This window comes from Perca fluviatilis, chromosome 3 (genome assembly GCF_010015445.1).
Source record: "Perca fluviatilis chromosome 3, GENO_Pfluv_1.0, whole genome shotgun sequence".
NCBI classification, from domain to species: Eukaryota; Metazoa; Chordata; class Actinopteri; order Perciformes; family Percidae; genus Perca; species Perca fluviatilis.
Genome location: NC_053114.1, coordinates 6,967,869 through 6,985,591, shown reverse-complemented (window position 1 = coordinate 6,985,591; position 17,723 = coordinate 6,967,869). Strand labels below are relative to the sequence as shown.

The window sequence follows — 17,723 nt, the reverse complement described above, 5'->3', positions numbered from 1 at the left end:
ACGCATCGGTACGCATACGCGTCCGCAAGGCTACGCATCGCTATGCTTCGGCCGCCATTATGCGTCGATGCGTAGCCAAATGTGTCGTCCCAGTTTTTGATACGCGACGTGCCGATGCGCACAATACTATGCGTTGTCGGTGGGGTCTACTTGCGTCCGCTGTTTAGACTATGAAAGGGAGCGCGTCGCTCGCGTTTCTTGTTCGCGTTGCTTGTTCGCGTTGACTCTGTAACGGCCCTTAGCTTCTCAGCAGGAGCAGAAACCATAGACATCTATGGCAGAAACTGTTCATCCCGAATGAAATTTTAGAACAACAATTATGTGCATTCAAACTACCGCACACGTGTACCACCGGGATACATTGGTACAGATCGGAGAATATGCAGGACACTTTATTACAGACGCAATACTCAACACACTACGCGAGCTTCGCCTGCATGGAGACCAGCGGTGGTGCTCGATGGCCCTGGGAGGTAAAGAAACCTCATCAGCGGGGAGCGTTGAACGAGTGTGCCGGTGGAAAGCTAACGCTAGCCGGCCACCTGTTCCACCAATCCTGCTTGCAAGTGTCCGCTCATTAAACAAACTGGACTACATCCAACTTCAACGAAACTCCCAACGTGAGTTCAGAGACTGCTGTGCTGTGTTTTTGTTGTTGGAAATATTGCTGTGGACAATCCAGCCTGCTGCTCTGTCACCGGGTAAGACTATAGTGGAGGTGGGCTGCGTTACCACGGACTGCCTGTTGCAGAAATGGGGTGATTTGTATCCAACTAACTGCTAACTGCTGGTGGAGTTTGTGACTGTAAAATGCCGACAATTCTAGCTACATCCCACGCAAATTTACGGCTGTTTTTATACTCGATGTTTATACCACAGCCCACCAAGAGCTAATGCTAGTAGCTATGTGTTAGCCTTCTTTTATGGATTGGTTGAATTCTAATGTAGAATGCGGTTATTTTCTTGACAACCGAGCGCTGCTGAGGATAACACACCGTTGCCATGCATAGCAGAGCGTTGCCATGGACACAGTTCTGTTCACTCTGGAGCTATCAATCAATCTGCTGAAAGAAGTCCGGATAATGTATCAGCTGTGGCAAAAAAGTATATATTTTAAATGTGTAACACCACTTGAAACGTTTTTTTCGTGTATATGGTTGAAATGACAATAAAACACACTTGTTGAGTTGATCGCCTCACTGTCTGTCTGTAAAGGGTAGGCGTGGCTTGGGAGTGGACGCTAAAGCAGCAAAGCAAGTGCATTCTGGGATTTGGTGTCTTTCATCTACATGAGCCAAAAACACATTTTCTGGCTTTTCTTGGCCTAGAAGCCACCAATTTCTAAAATAAATGTCACATTTCTACTACATAAGTGACCCGATTTAAATATATATTCATCTTTCCAATGGTGAAATATTCCTTTAATTTTGTTTATATATGCCTCTTTTTATTGTTAATTTTTTTTTTTAAATGATAGAAATATTTCAAATAGAAATTTTGCAATAAAGTTATGTCCCACAACATACGTGCAACCCTGTTACCCAAACATATTTAGCCTGGCAGAAGAAGAAGAAAACAGTGAGTGACTTGATTCGCAGGAAATTGCATCACTAAGCAGTTTGCCGCCAGAATGGGTAGAACAAAGGGATGTTCTCTTTTTTCGATTTTTCATATTATTGTACAATGTTTAGCCTTGATTGAATGTGTCACTCTACCAATGCAACCCTGTTACACTTATTATCAGAATAAGACAAATTAATTTAAAGGTTTTCTTCTTTTTTTTACATAAGTAAGTTTGCCCTAAAGATGACAGTAAGAGCTAGCTAAACAGCTAGCTTCTATTCATGAGAAAAGTTAACATTAGCATTAATTTGCAACCCTGTAACAGGGTTGAATCTCCTTCAATCCACTCATAAGGGACAATCTATTATCAATAGTTCAGCTAAATAATTGATATAATGTTGATTATAATTTAGCATCAATTTCATGTTATTAATGTATTACTATGGGGTGCCAGATGTAAAAATTCAGATACAATTTTATAGCTCACTTTCCTCACATTTCGCTAATTTTTCAAAATATTTTTTTTTGCCTTTGATACTTGAGCTGGACAAATCAAATTATTTAATGGTATATTACCTGTTTTTTTATTAAATACATAATAAAAAAATAAAAGTAATAAAAGGGCCAATTTTCAAAATTATGGATGCCTAAATTGTCCCCCAATTCTGGAATGACCCCTATGTAGACTGTGCTGAGAATAAAGAAATCATTTTAGAAAACTAAATAGATCCATTGGATGATCAGATCAGAATAGTTGCATTGATCCCACACAGGGAAATTAAAGAAGGCTAGGAGAGTTTAATAAGTAGAACCCTGCATCACAAGACTTTTAGACTGGAATATAAATCTCCACTGGAAAAACTAAATGCCCTGAAAGGCAAGGTGACATTTTTTTTTTAATCTAGGTTTATTCTGAATTCCTATCTTGCCTGGACAACATAACTAATAAAACAAACTGGTTAATTAGTAAATGAGAATCTAGATCCATATCCATGTTACACATTAAATATCCTGTCAATGACAGATGAAATGAGTGCTTCAAATATTAGTAATACATGAATCATCATAATTCTTTTGGTCCATATGCAGTTAATGACCTGCATATTCCTCAAAGTAGAGGAAGAGAATACCATTGCAGTATTGAATAATTGGGGCTCAGACGCAATTTTGCAATTTTCTCAATTTCTGATCCTCTGAATAAAAAACAGAAAATTGGAAAAACAGGTTTAAGATCCAATTTTTTAATTTGTCAAGGTGGAAAAAAATGAAAAATTGGATATGTGAACCCATTTTTCTGTTTTTCCAAATGTCCGTTTGTGCTTAGAAAATTGAACTGATAAGCGTTACAAGGACCGATTATATACATTCTTAGTGTTTAATTATATATTGAAGTTGAAAGAGGCTGGGGAGTTTTTAGGAACAGGTTGGGGTTTACTGAGTAGGTGGAGGAGCTATGGCATTGTAAAAACTGTGCAGATATAATTCAGACGAATGCCTGAGGGACGATTGAAATCAAAAAGCAGCTTTTCAGAACAGCCAGCTGAGCCCCTTTTTTGTCTGACTGGAGTTTGGCTCCATCCAGTGTTCTGATGACACACTGACATTCAGGCTGCAAACTCCAAATCAGCTGATTGTGCACAGACTTGACTGATCATCTGCTACTTAAACTCAGGTGTGTCTGCAGCTCATGTTTAATCACTGTGTTTCCAAGTTCTCAACAAGGTAAAGTGATTCTGCTTTGGTTTCATCACAACAGACGACATGGAGAATGCATTTAAAAAGATTTGGCAGTTTTGGCAGTTTAAAAATAAAATTCCCTCTTTAGTGATCTGGTTTAGGAGCTTTGTTGAATCTCTTTTTTAGGTACTGTTACTCCCCACTTTAGATCAGAGCTTTGAGCTAATGTAGCCTATATGTTTTGGTTCATTTATTCACTTAAAAGCACAGAATGCACAGTTTGACTTTTAAAAACCTTGAATTTATTCACATAATAAAAGTAAAAGGACATGAGTGGGTCAGACAGAACCACAAATCAACACTATATACATATGAAATTAAACTGTCATGCTTGGTGTTTGCTTCTGGTGATATAATGCTTTAATTGTAGTTTCATTATCTTCCAGACAATTGTTTACTTTTGAGTATATTGTACATTTTAATGCATGTTAAATTCATAAATGCACAGACTAAACAATCAAATTAACCAAAAAAAAAAAGCTTTGGCAGAGAGGGGGGAGGAGTACCGGTTTATTGCAAATCCTGGGCTAGGTAAAATGGTAGTTTTGGAGATGGGTCCGGCAATGCGAGACTATCTTTAGGATAAATCTTATTCCATTTTTATTTTTTTTGGTGATTCTGATTGTAAAACATATTTTTTCCATTTCCAAAATGTCTTCTATTGTTGATAGCCATGGATTTAGTTTGGGTGGATTTTGCTGTTACCATCTCCTTGTCAACTGCTATAGCCACACACAATATGGTAATGATTAATGTCAACTGATTTTATCTTTGTAAGTAAATTAATACCCTAAATATTTTCTAGTTTAGAGTTTTGAGCTAATTTAGCCTATATGTTTTGGTTCACTTATTCACTTAAAAGCACAGAATGCACACGTTTGACTTTTAAAGGTCCCATGACATGGTGTTCTTTGGATGCTTTTTATATAGGCCTTAATGGTCCCCTAATACTGTATCTGAAGTCTTTTATATAGGCCTTAGTGGTCCCCTAATACTGTATCTGAAGTCTCTTTTTCTATATAGACCTTAGTGGTCCCCTAATACTGTATCTGAAGTATCTTTTATATAGACCTTAGTGGTCCTCTAATACTGTATCTGAAGTCTTTTTATGTAGACCTGAGTGGTCCTCTAATACTGTATCTGAAGTCTCTTTTATAGAGACCTTAGTGGTCCTCTAATACTGTATCTGAAGTCTCTTTTATAGAGACCTTAGTGGTCCTCTAATACTGTATCTGAAGTCTCTTTTTTTATAAAGCTTAGTGGTTCTCTTCCATTACTGTATCTGAAGTCTCTGGAGTACCTGTTTATTGCAAATCTTGGGCTAGGTTAAATAGTTTTGGAGATGGGTCTGGTAATGTGAGGCTCTTATTCCTTTTTTTTTTATATATATATAGATGTGATCTGATTGTAAAATATATTTTTCCATGTCCAAATGTCTTCTATTGTTTATAGCCATGGATTTAATTTGGGTGGATTTGGCTGTTACCGTGTCCTTTGTCAACTGCTTTATAGCCACACACAATATGGTAGAGATGAATGTCAACTGATTTTACCTTTCCTAGTAAATTAATACCCTAAATATTTTCTAGTTTCAGAGGTTCTTTTAAGTCTAAAACCTCTTCTTGAAAGGCTGTCAATATTACATGTGAATAGTTAGTTTTCTTCTTGTTCCCCACATCCTCTCTCCAACAATTAGTCCCTGCTAGGGGTAATGTTTCCCATACTTATAAGGCATAATTAAAAAAAAAAGCTCACTTTTTTTTTTGAATTTTTCACAGCAGACATTTTGACTTGTCATAGTAGGAAAAGCACAGCTGAAATTGATAACCTTAACGATGGCTCAATTCAATCAAGTGTCCCAGTAAGCTATTTCAGTGAGTTAGCATGCACGATACCAGCGCCTATCCTAAGTGGAATGCAGCCATCAGTAATGGGTTTGAATACACCTGTGCTTTTCCTACTATGACATGTCAACATGTCTGCCGTGAAAAAGGTCTATACCAACATTTTGGATGTGAGAAACGTAATCAAATTGAGTTGACCTGTTTGAGTATTGTTTGCTAAGATCTAGAATGGCCAGCTGGCCAAATTAGTAGCGTGGATGCACAACTCTAACAGTCCTCCTTCCTCCATCTCTGTAGGTTGAATATGGCATCAGCTGTCAACATATCTCCACTAGCTCATCCAGGACCAAATGGAGGGAGCCTACACACTCACGCCAACAGCCGTGGACCAACCTGTGAGCAGCAAGATCCAGGACCGCACGGCATCAGCCAAGACCCAGGACCGTCAATCCATCCCCAACCCCCCGTCTTTGTCCGGCCTTTCTTCTACGTCCACCCTCCACCCCCGCCCCCACCCCCACCTCCACCCCCTTTCCTCCACTACCAGTGGCCCATGCCCTTCCCCTATAACCCCTTTGCCACCTTCCCAGGCATGGGTGAGTCTTAATTTTTATTTTTTTATTTTAGCTTATTTGACTTGAACCATCGTCTCTGTTAATTTCAAGCTTACATTTTTTTTTTCTGACTTCCAGGCTATGGTATGGTCATGCCCCCATTCCCTCCTCATCCCTATATGGATGCTCCACCACACATTCTGTACCACCCCAACCCTCACATCCAACCTGTCGACAGACGTTTCCTCCACCCCCAAGTCTACGCTCCTAGCGCACCCTACCAGAACCCAAACCGGACCCACAGAATTAATCTGCCTCATACTGGCAATATTAGAGAAACTGTTAACTGTGAGGTCCAAACAGAACCCGTACAGAGAGGTCGTTACGGAGAAAGAAGCCCTCTCATCGGCTCAGATTCTGGGCGTGGAACCGGCTCAAACTCTCCATCTGCCGAGGTTAGGAACAATACCCTACCCAGCAGCAATTCACTCATGTCAGTGAGTTCTCCAGATAGTATAGTTCCGGTTTGTAGCTCTTTTCAACAAGAGGTTGTCAAAGAGAGATGCGTCTCTGTTCCTGACATTCTAATGAGTTGGAGAAGTGGCACGCCGCAGGCAAGGATTCTGAAAATGGCACTTCCTCAGAATGACAAACACCTGCTGGCTTACGAAACTGAAGAAGAACATAAGTCTTTTTACCAGAATCCAACTCAGACCAAAAATGGTCCAGTGGTGGCTGACAGTACGAATGATAATGCTGAGCGTAACCTATGCTCTAAGAACAGTGCAACACTTTTTCAGATCCTCAAACTTAAAAAAGCTCATGGAGAACAAAAGGCAGAATGCAGAAGAGAAAATGAACCGGTGGGATTGATTGGCTCTCTAAAGCGTAGCCTGCCCTACACAGAAAAGCTGCTACATTCACATAATAAATCCCGAAAGCTCCCTGACAATGAGCAAGAAGATGACGAGACAAATGCACATGAAGACACAACAGAGATCATTCCCTATCAAATGAATAGCTGTCAGACAGAGAGGGAAATGAATGAGTCTGTTTGGTCTGTGGCGTCTCTTCCCCCCTTTGTCCCCACCAAGGAGTGGCTACTACAGAACAGCATGTTGGAGCCTGAAGTAATTGACCCTGTTCCAATGTCCAAAACTCTGCCTCAGAATGACCACCAGCTGCCATCTTACGCAACTGAAGACCATGATGGGTCTTTTTACCAGAGTCCAACTCAGACCACAAATGGGCCAGTTGTTGCTGACTGTGCTTATGCTAATGGTAATGTTGAGGATAGCTTAAGCTCAATGGACATTTCAACCCTCTGCACAATCTTCAAACTAAGAAATGACCATGAAGAGCGAAATGCAGAATCCAGAAATGCTGTAAGGTGTAGTCTACCCTACACGGATGAACTGCTACATTCACGAAAGGAATCCCGAAAGCTCCCTGACAATGAGCAAGAAGATGGCGACGAGACAAATCCACATGCAACCACGACAGAGCTCTATCAAATGTCTTTAAATAGTACTCCGATGGAGAGAAAAATGAATGAGTCTGTTTGGTCTATAAAGTATCTGCCCCCCATCCCCACTAAGGAGTGGCTGCTGCAGAACGGCATGTTGGAACCTGAAGTAACTGACTCTGTTCAAGTGTCCAAAACACCACCTCAGAATGACCACCAGCTGCGGTCTTACGAAACTCAAGAAGACCATGAAAAGTCTTTTTACCAGAGTCCAACTCAGATCAAAACTGGTCCAGTGATGCCAGACGGCGCTAATCACAATGCTAGGAGTAATTTTAGCTCTAAGGACAGTACAACACTTTTTCAGATCCTCAAACTGAGAAAAGCTCATGAAGAGCAAAATGCAGAATCCAGAAGAGAAAATGAGTCGGTGGAATTCATTGGCTCTGTAAGGAGAGATGAACTGCTACATTCTCAAAACGAATCCCAAATGTTCCCTGACAATGAGCTAGTACATGACGAGACAAATCCACACGAAGACACGACAGAGATCATTCCCTATCAAATCTCTTTAAATGGTTCTCAGATGGAGAGAAAAATGAATGAGTCTGTTTGGTCTGTAAAGTCTCTGCCCCCCTTTATCCCTTCTAAGGACTGGCTGCTGCAGAACGGCATGTTGGAACCTGAAGTTAATGACTCTGTTCCAGTGTCAAACATGCCTCCTCAGAATGACCACCAGCTGCCGTCTTACGAAACTGAAGACCATGAAAAGTCTTTTTACCAGAGTCCAACTCAGACCAAAAATGGTCCGGTGGTGGCTGACGGTGCTAATCATAATGCCAAGGGTAACTTGCACTCTGAGGATAGTGCAACCCTTTTCACAATCCTTAAACTGAGAAAAGTTCATGAAGAGCGAAATGCAGAATCCAGAAGAGAAAATGAGTTGGTGGAATTCATTGGCTCTGTAAGGAGAGATGAACTGCTACGTTCACAAAACCAATCCCAAAAGCTCCCTGACAATGAGCTAGTACATGACGAGACAAATCCACACGAAGACACGACAGAGATCATTCCCTATAAAATGTCTTTAATTTTTTCTCAGATGGAGAGAAAAATGAATGGGTCTGTAAAGTCTCTGCCCCCCTTTATCCTCACAAACGGAATTTTGGAGCCTAAAGTAACTGACTCTGGTCAAATGTCCGAAACACTACCTCAAAATGACCACCAGCTGCTGTCTTACGAAACTGAAGAACCAAAGTCTTTTTACCAGAGTACAACTCCGAACAAAAATGGTCCATTAATGGCTGACGATGAATATGTTAATGATGTTGCTGAGAGTGACTTAAGTTCTATGGACAGTGTAACCCTTTTCCAGATCCTCAAACTGATAGATGCTCATAAAGGACACAATGCTGAATGCAGAAGAGAAAGTGAGCCGATGGGATTGGTTGGCTCTGGAAGACGTAGCCTACCCTACGAAGATGAACTGCTACATTCACAAAAAGAATCCCAAAAGCTCCCTTACAATGAGCAAGACAATGGCAACGAGACAAATCCACAAGCAGACATGACCGAGATAATTCCCAATCAAACGTATAGCTGTCAGATGGAGAGAAAAATGAATGAGTCTGTTTGGTCTGTGGAGTCTCTGCCCCCCTTTATCCCCTCTAAGGAGTGGCTGCTGCAGAACGGTATATTGGAGCCTGAAGTAACAGACTCCGTTCCAATGTCCAAAACACCACCTCAAAATGATCCCCAGCTGCCGTCTTACGAAACTGAAGAGCCGAAGTCTTTTTACCAGAGTACAACTCCGAACAAAAATGGTCCATTAATGGCTGACGATGAATATGTTAATGATGTTGCTGAGAGTGACTTAAGTTCTATGGACAGTGTAACCCTTTTCCAGATCCTCAAACTGATAGATGCTCATAAAGGACACAATGCTGAATGCAGAAGAGAAAGTGAGCCGATGGGATTGGTTGGCTCTGGAAGACGTAGCCTACCCTACGAAGATGAACTGCTACATTCACAAAAAGAATCCCAAAAGCTCCCTTACAATGAGCAAGACGATGGCAACGAGACAAATCCACAAGCAGACATGACCGAGATAATTCCCAATCAAACGTATAGCTGTCAGATGGAGAGAAAAATTAATGAGTCTGTTTGGTCTGTGGAGTCTCTGCCCCCCTTTATCCCCTCTAAGAAGTGGCTGCTGCAGAACGGTATGTTGGAGCCTGAAGTAACAGACTCCGTTCCAATGTCGACAACACCACCTCAGAATGATCCCCAGCTGCCGTCTTACGAAACTGAAGACCATGAGAAGTCTTTTTACCAGAGTCCAACTCAGACCAAAACTGGTCCAGTGGTGCCTGAATGTGCTAATCATAATGCTAAGGGTAACTTAAGCTCTAAGGACAGTGCAACACTTTGTCTGATCCTCAAACTGAGAAAAGCTCATGAAGAGCAAAATGCAGAATGCAGAAGAGAAAATGAGTCGGTGGAATTCATTGGCTCAGTAAGGAGGGATAAACTGCTACGTTCACAAAACGAATCCCAAAATCTCCCTGACAATGAGCTAGTACAGAACGAGACAAATCCACACAAAGACGCGACAGAGATCGTTCCCTATCAAATCTCTTTAAATAGTTCTCAGATGGAGAGAAAAATGAATGAGTCTGTTTGGTCTGTGGAGTCTCTGCCCCCCTTTATCCCTTCTAAGGACTGGCTGCTGCAGAACGGCATGTTGGAACCTGAAGTAAATGACTGTGTTCAAGTATCCAAAACACCGCCTCAGAATGACCACCAGCTGCCGTCTTACGAAACTGAAGACCATGAGAAGTCTTTTTACCAGAGTCCAACTCAGACCAAAACTGGTCCAGTGGTGCAAGACGGTGCTAATCATAATGCCAAGGGTAACTTAAGCTCTAAGAACAGCCCAGACTTTTTCAAACTGAGGGAAGCGGATGAAGAGCAAAAGGCAAAATCCAGAAGAGAAAATGAGCCGGTGGGATTGGTAGACTGCGTAAGGCGTACGCTATTTTACACAGATGAACTGCTACATTCACAAAAGGAATCCCAAAAGATCCCTGACGATGAGCAAGAAGATGGCGACGAGACAAATCCACATGAAGACACGACTCCCTATCAAATAAAAACTGTGGAGTCTTTTCCCCCCTTTATCCCCAGTAAGGAATGTCTGCTGCAGAACGGCATGCTGGAACCTGAAGTAACTGACTCTGTTCCAACGCTGCCTCAGAATGACCACCAGCTGCCGTCTTACGAAGCTGAAGAAGAGCATGTGAAGTCTTTTTCCCAGAGTCTAACTCAGACCAAAAATGGTCCAGTGATGGCTGATGCCGCTTATACTAATGATGCTAATGGTAATGCTGAGGGTAACTTAAGCTCTATGGACATTGCAACCCTTTTCAAGATCTTCAAACTGAGAAAAGCTCATGAAGAGCAAAATGCAGAATCCGTGAGAGCTGTAAGGCATAGCCTACCCTACACAGATGAACTGCTACATTCGCAAAATAATTCCCAAAAGCTCCCGGACAATGAGCAAGAAGATGGCGACGAGACAAATCCACAAGCAGACACTACAGAGATCATTCCCTCTCAAATGTGTAGCAGTCAGACGGAGAGAGAAATGAATGCGTCTGTGGAGTCTCTTGCCCCCTCTATCCCCACTAAGAAGTGCAGTGAGATGGATGGCTCTAAAATATGGAGACTAAAGCAAGGCCAGAGCATGGCTCCTTTAGTAAAGGGCCCCTTGGCTTCCCCGACTCCCCTGCAGAGTAAACAAATTATATCTACCCTCCCTGAAGAGGACGCAGACACCAGTAGGTGTCCGCTGATTCGCCTAAACGGAGCGGACATGGACATGGAGGTGGAGGATGGCGCTTACAGGAATAAAGAAGTCCAAAACCAGCAACTGTGTGTCCAGACGGCTGACCAGAATATAGCCGACGTGTCTCCATCAAAGGCACATTTGGTGGACTGTGGCGTCCAGTGTACTGAACTACAGGAGCACAAGTGTGTATGTGAGATGAAGAGCAGCATGGGACCGAGTAGATGGCATCCTAGTAAACATTTGGGTGATTTGCTTCTTAATTCAACAATGATATGTGCTAGGGCTGCTCAATTTATTGAAAACCTCTTAATCACAATTATTTGTCAATATTGAAATCACGATTATGTAACTATTACTCGTTGACTTTTGGAAAGATGTTGCATTTATATAAACAGTTAAACAAATTAACATTTGAAACTCCTAATTTGAAAACAACTAATTTTCTTTAAAGTGTTCATATTATGCTTTTTAGCTTTTTCCTTTCCATTTATTTACTTTTTTTTGTGTGCACGTTACAGGTTTACAAAGTGAAAAAGCCCACCCCAAAGGGACTTACCATCTCTAACAGAAAACACTGTTCACAAACGGCTCTATTGTTGTCCAGCCTTTACTTCTGTGACGACCGTGCGTCACTTTGTAACACACGTTATAATGCTCGCCTAGCTGCTAGCGTGGCACGCCCTTATACTCTGCTTCTGACTGGCTAGTAGTCCTTACCTAGCTACTGCGAATGTGAAACTCCCAACAAAGATGGAACAAAAGTGAGATACCTCACTCTGTAGCTAAAACAGAGAGCTCAACACACAGGGTGAAAAGAGGAGCTGCAGCAATGTGCAGTACAACAAAAATATGAAAATTAAATCATGTAAACCCATTATGGTACAACCTCCTAAATAAAAGTATGAACCTGAAAATGAGCATAGTATGAGCACTTTATGTTTAACTTTTTTTATTTTTTTCATTCAGAACACAAGACAAAATAAAAGTTAACTTGCAAAATGTTTTTCTCTTACATTGTTTTTGGGATCTTTCAGAGCCGAAATCACGATCAAAATTTGATAAATTGAAAATTTTGAAAAAATTGAAAGCCCTAACACGTGCCATGCCCTTTTGCCTGTGTTTTTTTTTTTTTTTTCAAATTTTTTCAAACCGTTGCTTCTCTCCATAGATAAGAAAGCAAACCATGGTCCGGCTGAAGGAGGAAAGCGGAAGAAAAGAAGAGGAGGCATGGTCACTGGAGGAATGTCATCAGGTCAGAATTTCAATTTTGTTTAATGCCAAAATCCTGCAAGACCCCTTTTTTTTTTTGAATTTATTTATTTTTTTGTTTTATAGCAGTGTTTTCTCGTTTTTTTATGGTGGCGGCCCACCATGGAAAAATTTCTGATACCACGGTAAATAGGGCTGTACAAAATGTAGTTGAGGTTGCCTTTTAAATTATCTTGCCGACATAATGCACATTGCAGTTTAACAAGTAGAACTATTCACAGGTTATTGGGCCTGTCCAGTTTAACTCAACATACGGTTATGTTGTAGTTTATTGTCAAAACATTCACTTTTTTGAGTCGACTATTAAACGAACAGCTCCACCAAAAACGTCACCGCGGAGGGTCCGTTCTAAGTGTAGACCTGTTGTAGATGTTACGTGACCTATAGTTCCTCCAAAAAATAAGTTCAACCACAACTGAAAATATGCCTCATTGTGTGTGAATAGAGGTGAATAAATATATTTGTGTTGCAGCGACGTGTCGGTTACATTTCATACGTGGGGGGTGTTTGGACAGACCTACCCCCACTGCTTAAAAAAAAAAAAAAAATCCTAAAGGAAACACTGTATAGAAAAAATTTGCATGCTGTAATTTAAAGATTCATAATTTTCTAGCACAAGCTTGCATACAAAGCACAGTACTCATCTACACTGTAGTTTTTACAGGGTTTATTTGGGGCCCAGTCATACAACATAAAATCATGAATATAAAAGCATTCCTTTTTCTTTTATGAATTTCTGAAATCTTGCCTTTTTTTTCTTTTTTTTTAATGAAATGTAAGTCATTTCTATCCTAGAATATGGTTTGAAGTAAATCCCACCAGAAAAGAGGAAAAAGATTGGGGTCCAAAATATTTTAAATGAATTTTTTATTTTTTTTTTATAATCAACCATCCCGGCAGAAAGTAAGAAAGAGCTCGGTAATTTGAATGCATTCTTAATGTGTCCATGGGAACTGAAACCACATTTTCAAATGGTACGCTATACTACGGTGTGGGTTTGGTTTGATAAGTTTGCCTGACAAGTGACGGAACATCTGATTTTGATTTTAAATGTCTAGTGCACACCAGTACATAACTCCTCCTTTTTCCTCCCAACTTCAAACCATTAAGAAGATCACAGAAAAACAAACTGTTCAGACTTTGGCAGAGAATGGTACGATAGTGTGAGACACCAAGCTGCTTGAGAACTAATCATCATGGACTTTTAATTGTGTCATCTCTCTGTCTACAGATATGCACAGCAGCAGCCAGCAGGAAGCCTACAATGGAAGCTTTGGCAAACCTTGGAAATCACAAGGTGAGAATCACTCGTCAGGATGGGTGATGCCAATCATGCTGTGCCTTTTTTTTTTTTTATATAAATGTAGGCTTATACATTTTCTGTGTAATTCTGAACACTGGTCATTTTATGAAACTGGTTTGTTAGCACGTGCAAAAATACAAATCAATCTATACATTAAAAAAAACATTGCGTTGGGGCTTAAGTATTTAACTTAATTGTAAAGGAGAAGAAATATGAGCGAAGACTCCTGTTCAACAAACTGTATACAAGTAACAGGGTACCCACGGGGTATTAAAGTCTTGTAGTCTATAATTCTGACCTTTTTTAAATTGAAGGCCTTAAAACATCTTAAAAATGGCCAGATTTTCATCCGAGGTCTTAAATTTCATTTAGTCGGGTCTTTTCTCTGTAACAAATCCAGCAGAATGCTGCCATCAGAACGTTGGTTCGGTGTGTTGTAGTTCTGTCTGGGGTGTTGGTACGTACGCGATGGAAAAAAAACCTACAAATCACGTGATAATGGTAACACTGCGTCTCCTCAGACTTTGTTAAAGTTTGGCTAGGCCTAGGCTGCAGACTTGGTAAAAAAAATATATAAAATTAAGGACTCTGAGTGTGAAGGAGCTGGAGTCACACGCCAGAGCGGAGAAACAAAAACTAGCTGCAAAATGCCTTCAGCAGACTCTGCCAATTAGCCAGTTTTGTAGGTCTTAAATTTCAATCTTTATGGTCTTAAATGTCTTAAAAAGGTCTTAAATTTGACTTACTAAAACCTGCAAGAACCCTGAAGTAAAGCAATCTGTAGTTGCTCGATTTGATAAACACTTAGGCCTGAATGTTTGAGATGAATGACTATGATGTAAACAGTTGATGGTTAATGCTCGTTTCTGAAGATGAAAGATGGAAACCAGTTTAGTAAGATGTCCTCGCCCAGACGGAGTTACACTAATACTGTATATACCAAAGAGTGGTATAGAAGAGTGGCAACCTCCAGTGTTTATCGTAGGTTGGTGTTTTCCCAAAATACCAACACTTTTTGCAACTTTAGTTGTAACTATGTCCATATGTTGTTGTTTTTTTCCAAGATCGACTAAAGATTTACACCCAGAAATTATTATTAATGGTATCTATCTTATTTTTTTTTAATTTTATTCAAAGACATTCCATCATTCCATGGCTGAGAACCAAAAAGAGCACATTGTGTGTTTTATAATGTTGAGAGATAATCTTTTTAGATTGTATAAGACATTCTGGCATCATCTCTCTATATGTCTACAGATATGCACAGCAGCCAGCAGGAAGCCTACAATGGAAACTTTTGCAGACCTTGGAAATCCCAAGGTGAGAATTGCATGAACACAAGACTACTCATTCAGTGTTAACCCACCTTTATATCTAACACGCAATTTATTAGCTGCCCATTGGAATTCACTTTTTTTTTTAGGCCATTTTGTCAGTTGCCATCATACATACATCAGTTAAGACGATACTACTAGATTTAATTGCATTGGACAAATGTTTCTACTGTTCTACCCACCCTCTAACCTGCATAAACAGTGGCTTTCTTTGCCTTTTTAATACGGTTTGTTGCTTCTTCCAGGTCGATATGGAAGGAACAGACGCTGACACTGACGACGCTCTACAAGACAACACTTGGTTTTAAAGAGATTTTAAATTTTAAATCTATAAATTAATTTCAAATTAAAATTGTAATATTTTTCAATAAATGTTTTTGTACATGTCATAGTTACCTTTGTTGAGATTTTTGAACATGAATTAGACCTTGTGTTGTCTTCCCATCAACCTTGAAAACTCAATTTAAAAAAAAAAAAAAAAAATTTAAAATGGGTCAATGTGACCCGAAGTCAACCCAAGGGTTAAGATCCTAACCGCAAATTGTGGGTAAGTTTCTAATCATTTTACTTAATGGTAAGAATAAAGGTCACCAGAACTTCTGATTATATCTAAAGTTAAATGGAACACAGCAAGCTGGGGCAAAACTCCAAGGGCCTTTTTGGATTGGATTGCAACCAATTAGTGACCAATGAAGAAACTGTAAAATCAAGCAGCACCCAACAATGTAACATGCCACTTATTGGACATACACACAACTGCATTTTTCGGTATCATCAATGCTCAGACATTTAAACTAAGATTTTTGATCAGTACTTTTATTTATTTATTTTATTTTTAAAACAAGTACAGAGTCCTCCACATGAATTAATATTCCATCCTGCTGATAACTGTGTATTCAACCTGCTTCAGCCTTAGATCGCATGGAACTGTACCAGGATTGAGGGTTATGCTGCAACTAGTCGTCACAATCCAAAATGAGTGGTTACATCCTGATGGCAGTTTTGATCTTGCTTGGTACTGTAAGTGAATACATTTTGCCTTCCACATGAGCCAGTTTAACCCTTGTGTTGTCTTCCAATTGACCATGCAACGTCCTCAGGTAGGAAAATTAACCCTTTTCAATTTAAGAGATTCATCACTGACCTCAACTTATTACCAATAGTTTTACACCTATTTTTGGACATAATCAATAAACCTCATTTATATTGAATTATATCTTAATTTATAGGGCTGTGCTCGATTGAGAAATTCTTAGTCGACTAACACTCATTCAATTGTATCGACTAATCGATTAGTTGATTTAATCGACTGATCTGTAAGAGTCAGTCATGCAAAAGCACCACTTTAATTCTTGTGTTTACCAGAGATGTGCTCGTACGTTTCTTGGAAATAAGTCATTCCGCATGAAAAAAGCATAAAACATGACTAATCGACTAAAGAAATCTAAGTTGACTAAGACCAAAACGACCGATTAATCGACTAAGAGGGAGCAGCGCTACTAATTTGTTTAAAAAATCTGAAACTATTGAGATGACAAATGGTTACGATTTTAGTGGATAAGCAGACTGACCAAACTATTTCATTGTTTTTTAAAATGCTATAAAGATGTAATGGAACACGCAAAATTCAATGAACGAGGTTGAACTGATCCAAATATTGCCTGTAAAGAGCATTGTATGTAGCCATCCGTGTTTATTTTTTTGGGGGCAATTTGGTTGAAAGAAGCCAACATTTGTGATGAAGAAACTTTGAAAATGGGTCAAATTTGAGCCGAGGACAACGGGAGGGTTGAAGACCTCGCCATGTCAGCCACACTTGATCCTCTCATCTAGGTTGTCTGTCTGGAAAAGGTATTCAGCCGCCAACTCCTTACACTCCTGTAAGAGACCCTGCGGAGGAGAAAGGCATGTACCATCCAAACAGCTGGAGATCATACACTGACAACCTTCACAGACAACTTGGGATCTGTCTATGGAGTGATGGATTGATGAATAAAAGAACAATGAGACACTCAGGGAGCTTCAGGGTCTCTCTTTTTGCTGCTCATTAACACCTTGAGATTCACACTGTTAGTTTCCAGGACGACCAGTTGGCTGAAAGACAGACATGATGGATTATTTAAATAAACGCAAATAACTGATTTTTAGCTGGGTGTAGCCTGTCACAGTGGATTCTCACAAGCAGTGTTTTAGTCGAGTTACCAACTGTGGAGGTCAAGTCTGGAGTACCCAGGGATTGATTCAGAGTCCGAGTCACCAAAGAAGAGGTTGAGGTACGAGTCCCAGTCACTGAAGAAGAGCATCATCAACTACAGTCGCTGGTGGAGGACACACTCCCTGCCCCTGCATTAAACACTTACTAGTCTATATCCACGACGTTCCACTTCCAGGATTGCTCCGTTGCTGGATGTCCCTCATTTCAGCCGGATATCCGTTACCTTGGGCTTTCTTCGTGTTGACATTTTAAACTCTGGTGGACTTATGAGGACTATGGTTAACTGCTCCTCAGATCGCTGCAGGGTAAATCCAGACAGCTAGCTAGACTATCTGTCCAATCTGAGTGTTCTGTAGAACCTTTGAACGTACACATGTTCCACCAAAACAAGTTTCTTCCCGAGGCTATTTTGCAGAGGCCCCGTTGCTCCGTACGGCAAAGTGAGACTAAACAGTTACAGACTGAACATACATCAATATGTTATATCAAATTTTTATGACCAATTACGCCAAACAGTTTAAACAATTGGTTATAAGTACTGGATGAATGGTTCAAATAGTTTGCTGAAAGGAATAAATGGTTGAAACAT

General features: G+C 40.2%; 1 protein-coding gene across 1 annotated transcript; it reads left to right on the top strand.

Moving 5' to 3' along the window:
- The first annotated feature begins 3,230 nt into the window (after nucleotides 1-3,230).
- On the top strand, nucleotides 3,231-15,314 carry LOC120556364. The gene is made up of 7 exons (XM_039795920.1): nucleotides 3,231-3,285; nucleotides 5,442-5,740; nucleotides 5,837-11,257; nucleotides 12,182-12,265; nucleotides 13,514-13,579; nucleotides 14,843-14,905; nucleotides 15,165-15,314. Exons 1-7 carry the CDS (start codon nucleotides 3,251-3,253, stop codon nucleotides 15,188-15,190), a joined length of 5,994 nt encoding a protein of 1,997 aa, XP_039651854.1. The 5' UTR covers nucleotides 3,231-3,250; the 3' UTR covers nucleotides 15,191-15,314.
- The last annotated feature ends 2,409 nt before the right edge of the window (nucleotides 15,315-17,723 follow it).

What these genes read in the sequence shown, in the direction of transcription:
- LOC120556364 (XM_039795920.1), top strand. Translation starts at nt 3,251, where the DNA reads ATGTTTAATCACTGTGTTTCCAAGTTCTCAACAAG. An exon ending in GTTTCCAAGTTCTCAACAAG is followed by an intron (nt 3,286 to 5,441) that starts GTAAAGTGATTC and finishes CCATCTCTGTAG; the next exon opens with GTTGAATATGGCATCAGCTG. An exon ending in GCATCCTAGTAAACATTTGG is followed by an intron (nt 11,258 to 12,181) that starts GTGATTTGCTTC and finishes TTCTCTCCATAG; the next exon opens with ATAAGAAAGCAAACCATGGT.